Source organism: Tiliqua scincoides, chromosome 5 (genome assembly GCF_035046505.1).
Source record: "Tiliqua scincoides isolate rTilSci1 chromosome 5, rTilSci1.hap2, whole genome shotgun sequence".
Lineage (NCBI taxonomy): Eukaryota > Metazoa > Chordata > Lepidosauria > Squamata > Scincidae > Tiliqua > Tiliqua scincoides.
This window is the reverse complement of record NC_089825.1, coordinates 19,449,535-19,472,128: the sequence shown is the minus strand read 5'-3', so window position 1 is coordinate 19,472,128 and position 22,594 is coordinate 19,449,535. Positions and strand designations below refer to the sequence as shown.

The window sequence follows — 22,594 nt, the reverse complement described above, 5'->3', positions numbered from 1 at the left end:
GTTGTTCGGGAAACGGTTGCCTGGCAACGCGGCTCTGTGGAAGGGGAGAGTGGGTTTGTGACGACATTTCCGGAACGGGGACCAACAATGAGCCGAAGGAGGGGGGGAGGAGGCGCGGAGGCGATGGAGCTCTGCGCACGCGCAGTGCGAGGGTGACACCGCCGCCTCTGCAGCCATAGAGATGGAAAGTAGAAGGTCCCTCTGGATGACAGCGCCCCTAGTTCCGCCATAGAGACAGGGGATAGAAGGTACCCTTTTTAGGGTCTGTGGAGGGCGTGCGCAGTAGCAGGTACGCTAAACCAGCTGGCTGAGTGTCCAGAGGGAAGGAGGGAGGGTTCCTAGTTGGTGGCTGGGCCAGCCTGCCAGTGTCCTGCCTGGTGGGCCCCCCCTGGCTGGCCTGCCTGTAGGGTCTGGCTCTTTCCCTGCCACTCCCCCTTTCTGCAGGGCTGGGAGCGTTCAGTGCAGGGGTGGGAGAGGCATCCTTGTGGGGCGAGGCATGCTGGGAGAGGCATCCTGTGGGGCAAGGCATCCTTGTGGGGCGAGGCATGCTGGGAGAGGCATCCTGTGGGGCAAGGTATCCTTGTGGGGTGAGGCATGCTGGGAGAGGCATCCTTGTGGGGAGAGGCATGCTGAGAGAGGCAAGGGAGACACTACAGTTCTTGTACTATGGGGAAAGAAAAGATGTTGCAGTGTGCTGAGGAAAGAGCCTCTTTCCACTGCTAAGATTGGAGTGGGGGTCCCCTATTGAAGCCCTTGCAGAGGGGTTGATGTGCCTGTGGCAGCAAGCAAAACAGTAAATACATTTACAGTCTCTTAAGCCATTTCTGCCCAACATTGAATATACGCAACAGGGATCAAATGTGTACACCTGTGGGCTGGGCAGGGGCATACATTTAATCCCCGTTGCATATATGCAATGTTGGGCAGAAATGGCTTAAGACAGTGGTTCCCAAACTTTTTAGCACTGGGACTCGCTTTTTAAAATGACACTCTTATTGCAGTGATTTTCAACAGTGTGCCCTGGCACATTGGTGTGCTACATAAGAACATAAGAACAGCCCCACTGGATCAGGCCATAGGCCCATCTAGACCAGCTTCCTGTATCTCACAGCGGCCCACCAAATGCCCCAGGGAGCACACCAGATAACAAGAGACCTCATCCTGGTGCCCTCCCTTGCATCTGGCATTCTGACATAACCCATTTCAGGAGGTTGCGCATACACATCATGGCTTGTACCCCATAATGGATTTTTCCTCCAGAAACTTGTACAATCCCCTTTTAAAGGCGTCTAGGCTAGACGCCAGCATCACATCCTGTGGCAAGGAGTTCCACAGACCGACCACACGCTGAGTAAAGAAATATTTTCTTTTGTCTGTCCTAACCCGCCCAACACTCAATTTTAGTGGATGTCCCCTGGTTCTGGTATTATGTGAGAGTGTAAAGAGCATCTCCCTATCCACTCTGTCCATCCCCTGCATAATTTTGTATGTCTCAATCATGTCCCCCCTCAGGCGTCTCTTTTCTAGGCTGAAGAGGCCCAAACGCCATAGCCTTTCCTCCTAAGGAAGGTGCCCCAGCCCCGTAATCATCTTAGTCGCTCTCTTTTGCACCTTTTCCATTTCCACTATGTCTTTTTTGAGGTGCAGCGACCAGAACTGGACACAATACTCCAGGTGTGGCCTTACCTTAGATTTGTACAACAGCATTATAATACTAGCCGTTTTGTTCTCAATACCCTTCCTAATGATCCCAAGCATAGAATTGGCCTTCTTCACTGCCGCCGCACATTGGGTCGACACTTTCATCGACCTGTCCACCACCACCCCAAGATCTCTCTCCTGATCTGTCACAGACAGCTCAGAACCCATCAGCCTATATCTAAAGTTTTGATTTTTTGCCCCAATGTGCATGACTTTACACTTACTGACATTGAAGCGCATCTGCCATTTTGCTGCCCATTCTGCCAGTCTGGAGAGATCCTTCTGGAGCTCCTCACAATCACTTCTGGTCTTCACCACTCGGAAAAGTTTGGTGTCAAATGGCTACAAATGGTCCACAGGTGTGCCATGGAAATTTAGGGAGGGATCATTTATTAGTAGTGACATTGGGGGTTTTAGGTCAACCGGCAGCATGGTGGACTTTCTTAATTGTGTTAAGCCAGTGTTTCTCAAACTGTGGGTCATGAGCCAATTTCAGGTGGGACCCCATTCATTTCAATATTTTATTTTTAATATATTAGACTTGATGCTACCATGGTATGGGACTGTATTTGGGAAAATGTTACAGACCTGTGCTTTTAACAAGCTACCAAGTACATTCTTTTGACAATGTTAGTAAATGGGACTTACTCCTGGGTAAGTGTGGGTAGGATTGCAGACTAGGATTGTTAAAAATTTTCCTGCTTGATGATGTCGCTTCTGTTCAGGACATCACTTCTGGTGGGTCCTGATAGATTCTCATTTTAAAAAGTGGGTCCCGGTGCTAAATGTGTAAGAACCACTGCTTTAAATAAAACCAGAAGCCCTGTAATTTATGTGTTTGAGGAAACCACATGAGGAGCATGGTAGGGGCTTTTTGTAGTGCAGAGGTGAAAGTGGCAGACTCAAGGAAGCATTCTGTGGCATACTATGATGTGCTGTCCCTACCTGGGTTTATCTATGAATCTTCTGATTGAAGGTGCATCTTATGAAATAGATCCTAGTCCATGACAGTTTTTTGCCAAAATCAATGTGTTTAAGGTGCCTCAAGATACTCTGCATGCAGGGTGACCAGATATAGTGGAGCACAGAGGGCCTATACCTTGAATCATTGTATAAAGGAGGGAATTTTGGCAGGTGCAGCTCAACGTGGAAGGGTTTAAAAAGCTGCCCTGCCAAAATTCCCTGTTCTATACAATGGTTAAAAGTAGATGTACTCCATTGTATCTGGTCACCCTGTCTCCATGTGAGTGTTTCCATTTTTGAAGATCTTGTCAATTTAACACGCCTCCTCATGCCCTGCTCATACCCTGAGTGCCTTCTGCACTCAGAGAATTGGTCCCATTTCAGTCTATAGTTGAAAATCTGCAGGTCTAAAACATTTACTGACTAATTTTGTTTTGAAACACCACTGTTACATCACTCCCTCCCTGGTTATTGTCTTTTCTAACAATCAGTTTGTAATTTTTAATTTTTTTTCAATTTCCACAATGCTAGAGATAGGCCCTTAATGTCAGAAACGGTCAAGGATCAAAGAAAAAATTGCTTACAGAGTCACAGCATTATCCTTGCTGAACGACAGTGCTGGAAATGATTCATTCATGTTGCCTGTGGAGAAAAGCCCTGCTGGGTGAACAGTAGAGATGCCTAAGATAGTGACTATTATGATTCTCTAGTTCCTTCATCGACCTTGCACCACACTTGGGTTCCATTAACAATTGGTAGCAGTGCTTTTTTAAAACTTAACTTGGAGTGACTATGAGCACAATTGTATGCATGTCTACTCAGAAGTAAGTCCTACTGTGTTTAGTAGGGCTTACTCCCAGGAAAAGGTGGATAGGATTGCAGCCTATATGTGCTTCCCATTCTATGAAACTTTTCTGGCACTATCGGAAGCATCTTGGAAAAGCAATGTGTCTGCTTAACATTATCATTGATACCTACTTAAGAGCAGGAAGAGAATTACTGTAAGGACATTTGCAAATCCTGTTTGGAATTCTTACTTTTACACACAAGTGCTATTTCAAACTCAACCAAACCTTTTTTTAAGCACAAAATCAGGTGTCAAATTACTCTTTACTCTGTTATTTTGACACAAGTTTTCCAGCGAACGTAAATGTTGGAAACATCAACTTATTGCAGTTATAAGTCTTCTGTGGCATAGATCAGAAAAAAGTAAATGTTTCTTTATCCACTGTGTAATTAGCCTGTGGAACTCCTTGCCACAGGATGTGGTGATGTTGTCTGGCCAAGATACCTTTAAATGGGAATTGGACAGATTTCTGGAGGAAAACTCCATTACAGTCATGGTGGGTATGTATAGTCCGAGATTAGCTGATCACTCATCATGAGGTCTGGGTAGAAATTTTTATTGTCATCTGAATTGGCTGTGGATGGCAGTTTCTTCTCCTGCCCCAGACTGGTGAATGTGTGTTCAGTAGGTTTCAGGTGTTAAAAATGGTCACTTGTGTTTAATAAAGTGACCCAAGTTAAACTCAAGTGCAGTCTGGTGTCTTCATTGGGGGGCGCGAGGGTAAATAGAATGCCAGATGAAGGGGAGTGGCAGCAAGATGTAAGTATCTTGTGGTCTTGTGTGCTCCCTGAGGCATCTGGTGGGCCTCTGTGAGATACAGGAAGCTGGATTAGATGGGCCCTGGGCCTGATCCAGCAAGGCATTTCTTATGTTCCTTATGTCCAGAGCAGTGATTCTCACTCCTTTAGCACTGGGACCCACTTTTTAGAATGAGAATCTGTCAGGACCCACTAGAAGCGATGTCATGACCAGAAGCGACATCTTCAAGCAGGAAAATTGTTAACAATCCTAGGCTGAAATCCTAGCCGCACTTACCCAGGAGTAAGTCCCATTTACTATCATTATTAAAAGCATCTTCATAGTAACCTGTTAAAAGTTAAAATCTGTGACATTTCCCCAAATGCAGTCACACACCATCACACTACACCAAGTCTAATTTATTAAAAATAAAATATTGAAAAGAATGGCGACCCACCAGAAATTGGCTCGCGACCCACCTAATAGGTCCCGACCCACAATTTGAGAAACACTGGTCTAGAGCAGGGGTGCTCACACTTTTTTGGCTCGAGAGCTACTTTGAAACCCAGCAAGGCCCAGAGATCTACCAGGGGGGAAGGAAGCGTCTGACAGACACCCCCTTTAATGTATGGAGCCCCTGCTGGAGTCTAGTCAGTTTCGTTAGTTTTGTTGCTGCATGCCTGAAGAGCAGCTAAAGTGTCAGTTTCAGTGTCAGTTTAGTGTCAGCTAAATATGTCAGTTTCGTCTAGTCACTAGATGAAACTGACATATTAACAGTTTGGAGAGATAGGGCTCCACGATCTACTCATTTTGCCTCGCGATCTACCGGTAGATTGCGATCCACCTATTGAGCACCCCTGGTCTAGAGCATCTCTTGTATTTGATCATGACAGTCTCATATCTGGATTTTAATGTCCAGTTTTCACATGTTTGTTAAATCAACCTTCTTTCTGGGACAAGTCACTTTGTAAAGTTTACTTTAACAGTCCCAGTACACTGTTAACACAATAGTAATGCAATGTCTTCAAGTAATTTTAGAGGATGTGGTATTTTGTGGGCAAATGGTTGGAATAGATTTGGTGACTCTTGCAAAGCAGATAACAGAAAACACGCAAACCATTGTTTTCTCTCCGAAATAGGTCAGTATGTATAATATTAACTGGAACTGCCCTTGAACATTCCTTATGTAAACAACAATTTGTTAGGCTTCAGTGTGGGCCGATTACAGTGAGTATATAACACTAACCTTATGGCATGGATGGCTTCCTGTGCTGTTCAAATGCTAGCTATCTCCTACAAAGCCAGTATTCTATTTTTACCGATTGTGTAAGTTGTTGGGGGGGGGGGGAAGGAGGCAGTTGTAAATGAAATGCAGCTGCAATCCCCAATGCGTGTGCCTTGCTTAATTCAGAATCTCAGCACTTTGCAATGAAGAGGTTCAGATGTAAAAGGAAACCATTTCCCAAGCCTGGGAGCTATGAGCTCACATGCTCCCTGCCCCTATCCTTGCCTCTTTCACCTGAAAGCAAAGGAGGCTGGAAGCTTCTGCTCTTGGTTTGAAGTAAGCCATGGTTCTGTGTTCTGTGTAATGCAATAGAGGTAAAACTTAAGAAGGGCCCTGCAGGTCCCGACCAAAGACCAATCTAGTGCAACTTCCTGTATCTCACAGTGGCCCACTAGATGCCTTGATCACGTGAGACAACATGGAACCTGTACCCTGTTGCTACTCCTTTGCCTCTGGCATTCAGAGATAGATGACCTCCAGCATGTAGTCATCGTGTTGCGTATAGTCGTCCTGATTTGTAACCTATGATGAACCTTTTCTCTCTAGATCAGTCCAGTATCCTTTTAAAAGCATCTAGGCCTGGTGCCGTTGCTACATCTGTGGCAACAATTTCCACAGATTAATTACACACAGGTTAAAGAAATGTTCTTAAGAAACAAACCAAGTTCCAAATAGGTTTGATTCCACCCCTGAGCCCATGCTCTGCATCAAGGAGTAGTGTGACCCTCTGTCTGCTGCTGCCCCCTTTGCACAAAAAAGCACCCTTCACTCCTGGCTTGGTGTTTTCACATGTGGAAGTGCAGGACTTCTGGTCTGATTTAAAGGGTTCATGCAAATGAAGGAACTCTTCCTTGTGCACTGTCCCTGTAAATGAAACCAGAAGTCCTGCACTTCTGTGTTTGAAGAAACTGCACCAGGAGCAAGGGAAGGAGGCTAATGATTTACTCTCTGCTTTATTTTAGTTGGTGGAAAGTGGATCAGTGCAAGCTGCATCCACGGCAAGATGGAAGGAGGCTGTGGTGGCAGCAGCCCCAAAGGGCTCACCTTCCTGTGCCCTAACCACAATCTGTTGCTGATGTAACCCACATCATCTAGCCTTATGGATGGGCCACTCATGTTTGCACCTGACTCCAGTTGGTTGACCTTGGGGCATCCTAGTTAAAACAAAAACAAAAAATGTAGATACACAAGCCTGAAGTCTCCCCACCCTTGATGTAATTAGAATACACCACCATCAAGACAGAATCCATGGAACTCAAGGGCAGAATTAGGGCAGGGAATTATCTTCAGCAAACATTTTTCATTGCTTGCAGTTGAGAACTGGAACCAATTTCAGTTCTGAGAGAACAGAATAGAGCAAATACGAAGGAAACTGTAAATGTACCAGCTGTTTTGTGTGCTCTCAAGATGACAATAAAAAATGGTTCATAAAAACTGCCACTATTTTTCTGATAGATGCGTTTTTCAAAAAAGCATTTTGCTTTCAAGACTCCAATCTAAGTAAGTATGGGTTATGAACTTTCAATCCGATCTTGCTGTCTAATTATATTGTATAAGCTAGCATGCAATGTGTAACCCTAACATTTGTGCCACTAATATTATCATTCATGTCAACCCACTCGAGTGTGGCCTTCAGTGACATTGCAACTGTGATACTTGGTGTGGGCATAGTGATTGCATGGCAGGCTAGATTTAAACTTTTCTCCAGTGTTTAGCAAATGATTGATGGATTCCAGTGGGGCAATTTGCAGCCTGTTAAACCCTGTGAGCCTTTACCACAAAAGCAAGTATAGGAGTAGCATTTTTTTTTAAACATGTATGAGCTAAACATGGGCTGGAGGTCTAGAGGGTAGAGCCTCCATTTGCCTGAAGATAACATCCACAAGGTCGCCAGTTCGAGGCCACCAGCACCGTGCAAACTTGAAGCAGCTGACAAGCTGAGCCGAGTTATTCCATCTGCTCTGAGTGTGGGAGGATGGAGGCCAGAATGTGAAACCAGATCAGAAAGAAACATCTGAATGTTGTGGTTCTTGGAAGATAGAACCTTCTTTCAATTGTAAAAATCCCTACAGGGATTTAATAAACCTGCCTATGTAAACCGCCTTGAATAAAGTCTTGAATATAGACCAAGTAAGGCAGTATATAAATACCTGTATTATTATTATTATTATTATTATTATTATTATTAAACAGAAAATGTTTCTAACGTACTGTTGCAAAGCTAAATGTTTTTATTTTGAAAAAGCAAGGAATCCATGGAAGGCTGTTTTCTGATCTCTTAACTGTTGCTTAACATTGCACATGGTTTGTTTTGCAGTTCAAGATGACTCTGCTGTTGATTTCCTTGAGTAAACAAAATGAATCTGCTCTTGGCAACGTGCACGTTTATCAGTGTTGAAGAGCCCTTTTTGCCCGGTGCTTCTTCATCCATTCCCTATGGAGAACAGTCACTTGTGTGACTCTCATTTCACTCTGTCTTTGCATTGATTCTTGTACCATCTAGACAGAATGTAAAAACAACCCCAAACATGCTTTCATAACAAGTGCATTTCATTGTTGCACTTTGCTTTTTGGAACAGCTACCCAGAACTGGAGAGGCCTGAGCTACTTGTATAACAGTAAGTTATAACCTGCATGTTAATTAAACATAAGTACTGCTTTGGTTGTTTTTTCAAGGAAGGAAATGCATCTGGGTGCTTGGAAGGCAGTTGTTTTTAATATAAAGATGTCAAGTATACTCCAGCTCCATTAACGTCATTAGGAAGTTTTAGTGTTCCCTTTTAACAGTGGGAGATCAATTGCACCCTTGGGGGTTTTTTAATGAAAAAAGTTATGCTGCGGTCCTGACTTCAGTGCAGTCAATGGGCACTTTTCCCCAGAGTTGCCTCCATACGTAGAAGGCAATGCAATCCATCCTTGTTTACTCCTATGTATGCATTCATTGGGGCTTACTCCCTAGTAACGGTGTTTAGGGCTGCAGCTTTAATGTTTGCCAACTGTATTCCTACACATGCAAATATAGCCAATGGGTGGAATGTTTTGGAATTTGCAGCGATAGGTTTGGAGAGCTTGTTTGGAAGCTGCTGAGGATTTTTTATTGATCCTGAAAACGTTATCTGCCAGGAGTTGGAGCTGTTATTGAATGTTCATTGTAGCTTTGCAGTTTTAGAGCTGGTTCTTTCCTGTTTGTGACCATTAGCCAAGACAGCAGTAAGATATGCCACGTACTTTGTAATAGCTACACACTGTAAAGGTCTTTGTTTTCTGTGTAGATTTAGCAGGAACTGAAATTTAGTACAGTTTTGACCTCATATTTGTCCTGAAGTGCTACATAAAGATTTTCCCCTAAGAAAGGGATAGAGAATAATCTTTGCATTCCAGTAAGCATTTTATATTGCTAGTGTCTTAAGATTTAAAGTGTTTTTTTTCAGTGACTGATTCCTCCCCTCCTTCTTTTAAAGCATTTCCTTGGAAAAGAGAGAAGATGTTTCATGTGGCTTGGAATCGTCATCTAAAGCTAATGACTCGCACTACTGTTTCTGATGTATTTTTCAAGTTGATCTTTTCAAGAAGTTTTGCAGTTTCATGTAAGTCATGGGTGTCAATGCAGTCCCTTGTTGGGGACAAAAATATCGTCCTGATGGGACCTCCTGGTGCTGGGAAAACAACAGTAGGAAAAATAGTTGGGCAGAAACTAGGCTGTTGTTTCATAGATGTGGATGATGATGTCCTTGAAACGACCTGGAATATGAGTGTGGCAGAAAAATTGAAGGATGTTGGTAATGAACAATTTTTAGAAGAGGAAGGAAAAGCTCTGTTAAGTCTTTCAGCATCTGGAAGTGTGGTTTCCCTTTCTGGGTCTAATCCAATGAACGCTGCCAGCATGGAGCACGTGAAGAAAAACGGCATTGTTGTATATTTGGATGTAGCTACAGAAAGCATAATAGATCGACTGCAGTTAATGAAAGTGGATCGCATTGTGGGGCAGGTTCCTGGAACTTCGTTGAGAGACATACTTCAGTTTAGGAAGCAGTTCTACAAAAAGTGGTGCGATGTCCGTGTTCTTTGTGAAAACGGGATTTTGGCAGAGGCGGTAGCAGATAAAGTGCTGCATGCAATTAAGCGGTATCAAGATTCTGAATTGGAAAGCTTCATTTCAACTAGGAGTCTACACTGTGGTGGGAAAGATGAGCAAAAGAGCCCCCTTAAATATTTCAGTGATGCTGTGGTAGAGGGCCTGGCACCTAACGGCGGACTCTTCGTTCCTGAGAAGGGGCTTCCAAAATTCACTGCTGGAGAATGGCAACATTTGCTGGGAGCAACCTATGTGGAAAGAGCTCAGACTGTATTGGAAAGGTGCATCCATCCTGCTGATTTTCCAGCTTCCAAATTGTGGGAAATCGTTGAGATGGCATATGGGCAAAATTTTATGTGTTCCAGAATTGCCCCTGTTAGGCATTTGGCAGGCAATCAGTTTCTCCTGGAGCTGTTCCACGGACCAACAGGTTCATTTAAGGATTTGGCACTACAGTTGATGCCCCATCTGTTTGCACACTGCATTCCCCAAACGTGCAATTATATGATCTTGGTAGCAACTTCTGGTGATACAGGTAGTGCTGTGTTAGATGGCTTTAGCCAGCTTAAAGAGTCTGATAAGCAACGGATTGCAGTGATCTCCTTTTTTCCTGACGATGGTGTGAGCCAGATACAGAAATTGCAGATGATTGGTTGCCAGGAAGCAAATACCAAAGCAATCGGTGTCAAATCTGATTTTGATTTTTGCCAGTCTGCCATCAAACAAATATTTGCCAATTCAGATTACACAGGCTTTCTCACTATGGAATATGGAACAGTGTTAAGTGCAGCAAATTCTATCAACTGGGCACGTTTGCTTCCCCAGGTGGTTTATCATGCCTCTGCCTACCTTGACCTCGTTGAACAAAATATTATTCCATTTGGGAGCCCAGTAGATGTCTGTATTCCTACAGGAAACTTTGGCAACATATTAGCAGCTGTGTATGCAAAAATGATGGGAATCCCTATAAGAAAATGTATCTGTGCTTCTAATCAAAACAACTGTTTGACTGAATTTATCAAAACAGGCCTGTATGATTTGAGGGGGAAGCGGCTGGTGCAAAGTTTGTCACCGGCAATAGACATCTTGAAATCTTCCAACCTTGAACGATATTTGCACCTGATCGCTAACGGTGATGGTAAGTTGGTGACACAGTTATTTAGCCACCTGGAAAGTCAACATTGCTGCCAGTTGCAGAAAGATCTCCTTGGAAAGCTCCAGCAGGACTTGATGGCTGATTGGTGCTCTGAGGAGGACTGCCTGCATGCCATACACTCTGTGTTCAATACCACGGGGTACATTTTGGACACACACACAGCGGTTGCAAAAGTCGTGGCTGATCGCCTGCAAGATAAAACCTGCCCAGTTATCATTTCATCTACCGCTCATTATTCCAAGTTTGCACCTGCCATCCTGCAGGCACTGAGAATTGGAGAAATAAAGCAGACTCCATTAAGCCAGCTTCATTTGCTAAGCTCCTACAACCCTTTGCCTCCTGTCCATAGGGGCCTATTAGAGACACTGAAAAAGAATGAGAAGCAGAACTATCAGACCTGTGCTGCTGATGTGAATGTCCTTATGGAACACATTGAAGCCTTAATACAAAACCGTTTCATGAAGGTTTTCTAAGCAGGCACTTGCAAGGCTTGCTGTTGTGATATTTTTCTTTCCCCCAAGAAACATGTCTTAATAAATACTTAGTGAACAGGTTTAGTGAGTATGTCTTAAGACATTTATACAGTAGAATTGAAGTATTTAGAGGCAGTCTAGAATTATTCTAGGCAGTCTAGACTCCTAGAATCTAGGAGGGGGGGAGGAATGCAGACAAGTTCTATAAAGGTCACATTAAAGGCATAATGTCCACACTTAGTAGTTTTGGGCCCAAATCCTAAGCAACTTTCCCACACTGACACAGCTGTGCCAGTGGGGCATTTACTGCATCCTGCAGTTGGGTGGCAGTCACAGAGGCTTCCTCACGTTAAGGGAGTGTTTATTCCCTTAACTCGGAGCTACATTGCCCTTACCTTGGTGCTGGAAAGTTAACATAAGAACATAAGAACAGCCCCCTGGATCAGGCCATAGGCCCATCTAGTCCAGCTTCCTGTATCTCACAGCGGCCCACCAAATGCCCCAGGGAGCACACCAGATAACAAGAGACCTCATCCCGGTGCCCTCCCTTGCATCTGGCATTCTGACATAACCCATTTCTAAAATCAGGAGGTTGCGCATACACATCATGGCTTGTACCCCATAATGGATTTTTCCTCCAGAAACTTGTCCAATCCCCTTTTAAAGGAACATAAACTGTGGCAAAAGAAATGTAAGAAGGTGATATGGGAGGCCAAGCGAGACTATGAGGAACGCATGGCCAGCAACATTAAGGGGAATAATAAAAGCTTCTTCAAATATGTTAGAAGCAGGAAACCCGCCAGAGAAGCGGTTGGCCCTCTGGATGGTGAGGGAGAGAAAGGGGAGATAAAAGGAGACTTAGAGATGGCAGAGAAATTAAATGAGTTCTTTGCATCTGTCTTCATGGCAGAAGACCTCGGGCAGATACCGCTGCCCGAATGGCCCCTCCTGACCAAGGAATTAAGTCAGATAGAGGTTAAAAGAGAAGATGTTTCAGACCTCATTGATAAATTAAAGATCAATAAGTCACCGGGCCCTGATGGCATCCACCCAAGGGTTATTAAGGAATTGAAGAATGAAGTTGCAGATCTCTTGACTAAGGTATGCAACTTGTCCCTCAAAACGGCCACGGTGCCAGAAGATTGGGGGATAGCAAATGTCATGCCTATTTTTAAAAAGGGAAAGAGGGGGGACCCGGGAAACTATAGGCCGGTCAGCCTAACATCCATACCGGGTAAGATGGTGGAATGCCTCATCAAAGATAGGATCTCAAAACACATAGACGAACAGGCCTTGCTGAGGGAGAGTCAGCATGGCTTCTGTAAGGGTAAGTCTTGCCTCACGAACCTTATAGAATTCTTTGAAAAGGTCAACAGGCATGTGGATGCGGGAGAACCCGTGGACATTATATATCTGGACTTTCAGAAGGCGTTTGACATGGTCCCTCACCAAAGACTACTGAAAAAACTCCACAGTCAGGGAATTAGAGGACAGGTCCTCTCGTGGATTGAGAACTGGTTGGAGGCCAGGAAGCAGAGAGTGGGTGTCAATGGGCAATTTTCACAATGGAGAGAGGTGAAAAGCGGTGTGCCCGAAGGATCTGTCCTGGGACCGGTGCTTTTCAACCTCTTCATAAATGACCTGGAGACAGGGTTGAGCAGTGAAGTGGCTAAGTTTGCAGACGACACCAAACTTTTCCGAGTGGTAAAGACCAGAAGTGATTGTGAGGAGCTCCAGAAGGATCTGTCCAGACTGGCAGAATGGGCAGCAAAATGGCAGATGCGCTTCAATGTCAGTAAGTGTAAAGTCATGCACATTGGGGCAAAAAATCAAAACTTTAGATATAGGCTGATGGGTTCTGAGCTGTCTGTGACAGATCAGGAGAGAGATCTTGGGGTGGTGGTGGACAGGTCAATGAAAGTGTCGACCCAATGTGCGGCGGCAGTGAAGAAGGCCAATTCTATGCTTGGGATCATTAGGAAGGGTATTGAGAACAAAACGGCTAGTATTATAATGCCGTTGTACAAATCTATGGTAAGGCCACACCTGGAGTATTGTGTCCAGTTCTGGTTGCCGCATCTCAAAAAAGACATAGTGGAAATGGAAAAGGTGCAAAAGAGAGCGACTAAGATGATTACGGGGCTGGGGCACCTTCCTTAGGAGGAAAGGCTACGGCGTTTGGGCCTCTTCAGCCTAGAAAAGAGACGCTTGAGGGGGGACATGATTGAGACATACAAAATTATGCAGGGAATGGACAGAGTGGATAGGGAGATGCTCTTTACACTCTCACATAATACCAGAACCAGAGGACATCCACTAAAATTGAGTGTTGGGCGGGTTAGGACAGACAAAAGAAAATATTTCTTTACTCAGCGTGTGGTCGGTCTGTGGAACTCCTTGCCACAGGATGTGGTGCTGGCGTCTAGCCTAGACGCCTTTAAAAGGGGATTGGACAAGTTTCTGGAGGAAAAATCCATTATGGGGTACAAGCCATGATGTGTATGCGCAACCTCCTGATTTTAGAAATGGGTTAAGTCAGAATGCCAGATGTAGGGGAGGGCACCAGGATGAGGTCTCTTGTTATCTGGTGTGCTCCCTGGGGCATTTGGTGGGCCGCTGTGAGATACAGGAAGCTGGACTAGATGGGCCTATGGCCTGATCCAGTGGGGCTGTTCTTATGTTCTTATGTTAAAGGCGTCTAGGCTAGACGCCAGCACCACATCCTGTGGCAAGGAGTTCCACAGACCGACCACACGCTGAGTAAAGAAATATTGGTTAGGTTAGAAAGTTGGTTAGGATTGCATCCTTACTTGCAGAAATCCCAGAAATAATCTGGACCGGGGGTGTCAAACATAAGGCCCACGGGCTGAATGCAGCCCTCAGAAGCAATTTATCAGCCCCCCGTTATAATTGGGTTCAGCATGATAATTGGACAATCTCATATCCTGAAAATATGAACAAGATTTGCACATTTTTTCTTCTATCATGCGTAGCTAATGCGTTTCTTTGTGAAAACAAAGTGCTTATTTCTGGCCATCACCTGCGTAGTGATGTCACTTTTCTGCTTAATGATGTTACTTTCGGCCCTCAGAAGGCACCACGAATGCTAACTTCGGTCCTCTGCATGGAAGGAGTTTAACATCTCTGATCTAGACTGTCAAGCTGAAAAGCTAAGTTTTTTTTTCCCTAGCATAAGCTTTCAGGGGCACCAAGTTTATCTAAAGTGAGGACCTGACTGGCAGGAAAGTACAACACTATTCACATTAATTTTTTTGTGTTATTTCTTTTTTTTCTTCTTTCCAGCACTTATGACACCATTCAGCGATTATTTTCATTTTCTTAACCTTTTCTCCCATTTAGAGTGTTTGATGAAATAGAACCCCAGACTGTTTGGCCTGATGAGGATCTTCAAATACAACCAGCAAGCCAAGCAAATTGTGAATTTCAGCTAACTAGCCAAATGCTGGGCGGAGAAGCCCAATAGTTTTAATAAAATCAGTGGTATATGTTTTCTATATCTGCCAGGTAATGAAGGAATATAACAACTTTTTGTGTGTTTCTATTACTTTAAAAATACAGTTGTGAATTTAAGAAGAGCAGCTGTGCTAATCTGTTGTCTTGTGTAAACAACAGAGTAGTATGAAACTTTTAAAATAAAAATCTATATCCCCCCCCCCCCCAAATCTATATTTCCCAGCATATTCAGGGCTACCAAACTGATGGTGGCATGAACTTTTGCAGGCCACCTCCTACTTTATCAGAGGCATCTGACTGGCCAGACGCTGTAAGTAATCTTTTGAAGATGGCCTGAGAACCACTGTTTGAAACAACTTTTTACAGAAAACTTATTAAATTCAGCACTTACCCACAAGATGGCATTCCTAACAACTAACTACTAACATTTAGCAATTGGGATTTGCAGCAAGGGCCTACCAGTTACATTTATGCGTTTAAAGCAGTCTGAACAAGCAGTGAAAAAAAAAATCACAGTCCTTACAGGTATGCTTGAAGAAATAGAGAAAATTACCTCATTTTTAAAAAATGTGTTTCTGTCATCTCCACTACTGACAAGGTCAGACTGGAGGAAGAGTCTCACAGCTAGGATCTTGTGCTTTGATGAGCATAGTGAGCTCTGATTTAGCGGCATGAAAACCTTTCCGCCAACCTCATCTATAATTGGAATTTGCTTTCAAATTGGAAAGAAAATAGTAGGACCACCTTTTCTCTGTTCCTTTCCCCATTTTTCCCAGGAGACGGTGGTGGCACAACTACAGTTGCCTTTGAGGGCTGTGTAGCACTTGTATTTCTTTATGTAGGTAACTTTTTGGCTGTTTTTCAGTCAAATAGGTCAGTTTTCAGCTGGTGTGCCAGAGCACACTGATGTGCTATGAAAGGTCTGCAGGTGTCCCCTGACTGTGGTTTCAAGCACTATGGTTGGAAATAGCTGAAAAACTCTGTGGCTCTGTTTCTAGGACAACTGTCTGTAGTAACGAACTGTCTGTCCCTCTTCCTCTGCTGGCTCTAAGGAGACAATTTACTACTACAGTCAGTTGTGTGTCTGTAGAAGTGATATCACAACCATAGAGAAGAGCATAGAGGCCAATGTGCCTTGAGAGGAAAAGTGTTGAAAATCGCTGAAACAGATAGCAAAACCAAGAGTCTGCTTTAAAACAACATTGCTAAAAGGAAAAAAAGCCAAGAACCTAATAATTAAAGCCTTCCTGTAGAACTGCCCCTTTGTAAGGGATAAGCTCTGGTATCTGCAGCACCGTGCTAGGAAGCTGATTCCAGAGCTTGGGGGCTGTCATTGAGAAAGCTTGTTTTGGTAATGGTGGTAAGCCTAACGAACAGTGGGATTGCCACAAGATTCTCATCACCAGATCTCTCAGGCCAGAAGGTATATATGGAAGGTGTTTCCTTAAGTATCCTGGGCCCAGACCGCAAAGAATTTCAAAGGTAAGCATCAGCACCTTGAATGTAGTTCAGAAATACATCAACTATTGAAGTTCATGCAGAGCAAATGTGGTGTATAAAAGCCTCTTAAGATAATTTGGCTGCCAACATTTTCAACTCTTGCTCCCTCTTCTGGACTGAAGTGGCTCCTTTATGCTCCGAATGGCTTTGGTGTTGCTACAATTGCCAGCATCAATGTACATTATTATTAATAGAAGTAAGTGCCCCACAATTAGAAAAACTCAAATGGCCTTGCCTCAAGGCTGGCAGTCAAATGCACACAACACACGTAGGGAAAGGGAAATGAAAGGGTTAAGCATGTCATTGGTGGAAAGGGTCAATTGCCAACATCTCTGCAAAGGCTCCTGTTTGTGGTCATCTTAACCATATGGCAGGCATAATGGGATGCATTGCATTAATGAAATGCATTAAAATGCCTATTTGATCAGCTGTTCAAAATATTAAAATGGCTATTTCAGAAGAAATGTTCTGAGCAGGCGTCATGCTTTGTTTCAGTCAAATAACTCTGAGTACATATTCTGGCGCTTGTCTGTCCTTTCCTTCCTTGAGTTGTTTCAGCTCTTTGGAGTCCAGGGAGTAATGAAATTGATGAGATTTCTGCTGTTTGTGCTTCAGAGAGCAGGAGGCTTGTCAGTTTCAGGAGCAAAGGTGGCAGCAGGAGTGAAAGGATGTGCTGACATGTGCCTTCAGCCTTGGAGCTGTGATCTTCTTGAAGCAGCCAAGCTCAAAATTGAAGATTTTTAAGCTGTTACAGGCCCTTTCAAATTAGAGGTTGTTTTTTTTTCCCCCTTCTCTAAAAACTTGGCAGGGAAGTATTTTAAATCAGGAAAATGAGGATTTGATGGATCTATTGTAGGTTGCCACCCATTATTCTCATTCACTCTCATTTGCCTTGTTAGCTAGAATCCTAGGTGACCCATAAGAACGTAAGAAGAGCCCCACTGGATACGGCCAAAGGCCCATCTAAACCAGTTTCCTGTATCTCACAGCAGCCCACCAGATGTCTCAGAGAGCACACAAGAGACCTATGTCTTGGTGTCCTCCCTTGCATCTGGCATTCTGAGGTAGCCTACTTCTAAACTCAGGAAGTTGCAAATACCCATCATGGCTTGTAACCTGTGATGGACTTTTCTTCCAGAAATTTGTCCAATCCCCTTTTAAAGGCATCCAGGCCAGATGCCATCACCACATCCGGTGGCAAGGTGTTCCACAGATCCATTTTGTATCTGCATTCCTCAAGGTGGATTTGCCTCATCAAGAGAAAAGAACTATGGGTTGGATGAAAAGAACCATGTGGATGAATGAAAAACAGGCACTATTGCAGTTTTGCACACAAGTTTATGCTGTGCTACTCGTATGTAAATTATACATCACATTCTGAAATGTTCAATAGGACTCATTCCAAGGTAGATGCACCTAGGATTGCAGCCCCAGAGCCCAACCTATGCATGTCTACTCATAACTTCAGCAGTTGAAGAGGTGCAGGTACACTGCCTTGGCCAAGAGCTTCAACTTGGAGCTTGAGGTGCTCCACCCCCCCACCCCAGCTTTATGAACTTGCAGAACCAAGGATCAGGTGGAAAAGATGTGTTTCTCCTAAAAGCTGGTGAGGTGCAAAACCTGAGCTCTCATGTGGCTTCTCTTTATACTTTAAAGTGTTTCTAACCTTCTTTAGTTTGCAACACAATATTAATGTGCTTACTCTAAATGGATTTATGACCCAATCCACAGTAAAGGCAGTGCTCACAGAATGCATGCTCCACCAGCACTGGCTGCCAGGAAAAGTGGCATAAAGCATTTTGTGGCAGCATAGAGAGCTGGCACACCAGTGGGAAGGCCAGAGTCTTCTTGCACATGCCAGCAGAGCAATAGAGGCCCACTGCAGTAGGCAAGCCCAGTGATGGGGTGGAATGGGGATGGGGTTGAACAGGGAGGGTGGAATGGAAGAGAGATGGGATGGGGTGGGCAGATTGGCCTGGGAGTGGGGTGGAATTAGTGGGAGCAGTGCCAAATCCTAGGTCCTTCCCAGGCCTGATCTGCCTGCACGGATCAACATGGGCTTGCACCGACAATATTGCTGGCACAGGTCTGAGTTGACCCATTGTGGCTGCTGGGGCTTACCCTGTGGCAAGGAGATGTCCAGCAGCCAAAATCCCCTGTGGGATGCAGCATAGGTGGAACCAGTGCCACTGCATCACCGCACAGGGGTTTGGATGGGATTGGGCTCTTAATTATATTCACACACTTTTTTCCCTGGATGGAAAGACAACTCTAGTTGGGAAATCCTGCATGTAGCAGTTAAATGTTTGTAGTGTCATTGAAACCACCTTGGTAATATTTTGTTTGTAAAGCAGCTGTCTGGGTAACAGACTGAAATCTTTCACTGTCACGTATAATCATAAACTCATTTCAGCAGAACAAATTTTCATTTTCTGTAGTCTGTTCCCACAAAAGAATTTAAAACCACTCTTTGCAGAGCAGATTGAATGTTTTAGTAACACAAAGAGCTAGACTAATAAGCTTCTAAAGAACCAGTGTTTATAACCAGTGATTCCACCTGCTCTTGGTGTGAGCAAGAAGCTTCTTGGCTGCCCTCCATGTGAGAGATTGAGCTGCTTGTCAGCCTGCGTGGGAGAACTGGAGGCCAGAAGTGAGACCAAGCCAGGAAGATCCATTCTGAAATGTTGTTGGTTCTTGAAAGAGAGAACCTCTACGATTGTAAAAATCCCCTTGAGGGATTTAGAAACGCCTGCCTATGTAAACCGCCTTGAATAAAGTCAGAGGAGTAATCCAATGACCAGAAAGGCGGTATATAAATACCTAGTTATTATTATTATAACCACAGCATTGCTATCGACACAGATCAAGCTGTCATCTCTTAAAGGGATAAATGCCCTCCGGCACACATAACCTGTTTAATAGTTTATAATAATAGTGACTGAGTTAGTCAGAACTATAGGCACTCATGAGGAATAAATTTATCTGTAATACTGCCTGTCTAATGTCCCTGTTTGAGATGGTGAGCTACTTCTTTGGATGAAAATAGATGTGATGTTAACAGCCCAAGCCTATCTCCCGCCCTGCAGAGCAATTCAGCGGCACTGAAATGGCCTCTGCTCTTAAAAAGGAAGCTGCTGGTGGGCTCCTCAAAGTAAGGGAACATTTGTTCCCTTGACCCAGGTAACTCTAGCACCTGCAGTGGGGCTACTCGAGTTTGCAGCAGCAAAACAGCTGGTACAAATTCATGTTGGGAAATCAGACCTGGAAAGGGGGATAGGATATGGTTGGGGGGGGGGCTCTGCCACCTTCTTCCTCCCTGGACTGATCTGCCCCTCCCTGCCCTGTTACACCTCCTCCTTACCTCCGTTCCACCCTCCCCCACCCCTCCCACTGGCCTGCAGAGACTTTACCTTCCCCAGAAGGTATAGGCCTGACTGGCACACTGGCAGGCCTGTGCAGGCCAATGTCCTTGTATCGCAGCTGTGGTCTACCTATAGGGCGCTTTCCTTGCACGAGTTCTCCATAGAGGAGATCCTTTGGGATCCGGCCATCATCCATTCTCACGACATGACCAAGCCAACGCAGGCGTCTCTGTTTCAGCAGTGCATACATGCTAGGGATTCCAGCACGTTCCAGGACTGTGTTGTTTGGAACTTTGTTCTGCCAGGTGATGCCGAGAATGCGTGTGTGTGGAATGCAGTGTGTGTGGAAAGCGTTCAGTTCAGTTTCCTCTCCTGTTGTGAGCAAAGAGTCCATGACTCGCCGCAGTACAGAAGTGTACTCAGGATGCAAGCTCTGTAGACCTGGATCTTGGTATGTTCCTTCAGCTTCTTGTTGGACCAGACTCTCTTTGTGAGTCTGGAAAACGTGGTAGCTGCTTTGGTTATAATGCATGATTCAGGCTGCTGCAACAAGCCTTATGGCATGTTGGCAACAACGTGTGCATGTTCCACTAAGGGAGGCTCGAACAGGATTGCATTGTAAAAAGATTAATTCAGTGATAACAGTGTGACTTTGGGTGAAAAGTCACCCAAAGATTAGGTGAAATAGATTAGGCAGCTTCCTATATTCAAAGTGGAAACTAAATTATACACAACCTTGATGTGTGAACTACTGAAAAAAGTTCTTCAAAAGATGACTTGGAGAGATAAAGCAGGGCAATTTAAAAGACTGGTTTAATGTAACAAGAAACATCTATAGCACTTGGCAGATGATGCCTCTGATCTAAACATTGCCCCTGGTATCTTGTGTCACATGCCCTCAGAGCAGCCAGCCTGAGTGCATTGGCCTGGGAAATATTGGAAAGCAGACCCATGAATAACAAAGAGGGTTTGCATTTGCTGACAAAAGAGAGCCATTAGGCGATTTAGCAGGTCTTTCATTATCTTTGAATGAGCACCATATGGTGCACAAGCCCCTGCCTTATGATAAATGCGCCAGGATTTCATAGAAAATATTGAGATGTTTAAAAAACCAGTCAAAATATAATGGAAAATGGTTAACCTGCAATATAAAGAAGAAATATGAACCTTTTAAACAAACGGGCAATAATGGAGTAAGCAGAATGGCATTCAACAGCTTGATAGTGTCATTCATCTTTCAAGGATGTCGGGCTCTTCAGTGACATGTTATAATTTCCCCCATGGCTGAAATACCACACTGACTGAGAGCACATGTGGTTTCTGGTGCAGACCAGCAGTACCTTGACTCATGAAGAGTGCAAAGTGCTGTGAGGCAGTCACCTGTGTTGCTCTTCTGAGCTGAAATCTCTCAATGAGGCCATACCTGCAAAGGTAGCTGCAGATCCTGGAGAACTTGGATGTGCCCAGGGCTCCTGCTCTTTAATGTGGAGAGAAAATAATAAAAATAGGCGCATCTGAGGCATCTGGTGGGCCACTGTGAGATATAGCAAGTTGAACTAGATGGGCCTTTGGCCTGATCCAGCAGGGCTAGTCTTATGTTCTTAATAATTTATACAAAGGCAAGACCAAGAGGGAAAAGTTATGAGCAGTAGTGTAGCTACTGGGGTGGTGGAGTGCAATAAGTATTGCAGGTGCTGCAGTGTGTTGTGTAACCAGTCTCTCCCACTTGTCATAGTCATTCTGTGCTGCCCAAGCATGACCAGGAATCCAGGTCTACCCTGCTGGTAAACCTGAGCTCCAGATTCAGAATGGGAGCCCTGGTTTATTCAGTGGGTAGATCTGGCTTCCAAAGTCCTGGTCCTACAAAGCACAAGCTGCCCACTGGCTCCAATGGCAAGTGGGAAGAGCTGGTTACACAAAGCACTGTGGCGCCTGCAATATTTACTATGCCACCTCCTGGTAGCTACGCTACTGGCTCTGAGTCATTCCCCTTTGGGGTCTATCTCTTCTCTGACCCTGGTGGTGAAATATGGAGGACTTTCACCATGGTGGCTTCCCACACTTTTTTCTTCAAAGGTGCCATGGATAGACGAAGTGGCCAGTTTGAGTGGTGACTTGGGGGCGAAGCAGCAAACTGTTGTGGGGTGCCCCATACCATACCATAGTCCACCATCCTGCAAGCCACTTGAGTCACCACTCCCATCCTCTTCCTGCTTGCTGAGTGTGAATGGGAAGAGAATCGGGGCAGAGGCAGCCTACCTCTTCCTCTGGCACTGCTGGAGGATAGAAGAAAAAAAATAAAATAAACACTGCCATCACAGCCGGCTCATTGTCTTCTTCCTTGCTCACCTGGCTGCTAGGGCAAGGATAATAATAGCAGGGGTGGCAGATCTGCCCCAAACCAGATGGCTCTTGCACATACAGATCAGCTGGGATAGCAGCAGAGGGTTGTGGGCCGCACAGAAGAGGTGTGGTGTGCAGAACTGTTGTGTCTCACCACCATTTCAAAAAGGGGGAATAGCAGGCAGATTGTCCTTTCATCTTCATCGTGCTGGCCACGTCAATGTGCTCATCAGCGCATAATGGAGTCACCTTTTGTTCCATTGTGAGGACTGGGATATTCGTAGACAGTGCGGATGCTCCCCTCTTGGCCATCTCTCTGCTCCAAAGACGCTGTGGGCCTGCTATGATTTCAAATGGAACCATTCTTTCATTGAAATATCAGCTGCTTCATTCTCCTGTGTGTGTGTTTTATCCTGCATTTTCCAGGCAATATGACATCCCCTGTAGCCATCTGTCAGCCTCCTGTGGCTCTTCTGTTGCTAATATAATGGATCCCGGGAGGAAGTGTCTGCGCTGCTTGCTCTGAAATGATATCATATCGCAATATATATATATGCGGCTGAGCCCTCTGATGTCCCTTCATACCAAATGGTTGTTTTGTTCACTCTGTCCTCATTTTCCTCTCTTGTGCTTAGGTGGCCCTCTTGTGAGAACAGAGTCTTGAGTCCCATTGATTA

The 22,594-nt window shown here is 44.6% G+C and overlaps 1 protein-coding gene across 2 annotated transcripts; it reads left to right on the top strand.

Annotated features, from left to right (window-relative positions):
- The first annotated feature begins 249 nt into the window (after positions 1 to 249).
- THNSL1 (threonine synthase like 1) lies at positions 250 to 11,572 on the top strand. 2 transcript variants are annotated; one of them, XM_066629023.1, is made up of 4 exons: positions 250 to 289; positions 6,990 to 7,034; positions 8,114 to 8,152; positions 8,996 to 11,572. In XM_066629023.1, the coding sequence occupies exon 4, from the start codon at positions 9,019 to 9,021 to the stop codon at positions 11,236 to 11,238; it is 2,220 nt and encodes a 739-aa protein (XP_066485120.1). In that variant the 5' UTR covers positions 250 to 289; positions 6,990 to 7,034; positions 8,114 to 8,152; positions 8,996 to 9,018; the 3' UTR covers positions 11,239 to 11,572. The 2 variants fall into 2 exon arrangements, with proteins under 2 accessions (XP_066485120.1, XP_066485121.1); XM_066629024.1 differs by lacking the exon at positions 250 to 289 and having other exon boundaries at positions 6,689 to 7,034.
- Positions 11,573 to 22,594: the final 11,022 nt, after the last annotated feature.

Bases quoted from the DNA above. Each gene is read 5' to 3' on its own strand.
- THNSL1 (XM_066629023.1), top strand. From the start codon at position 9,019: ATGTTTCATGTGGCTTGGAATCGTCATCTAAAGCTAATGACTCGCACT.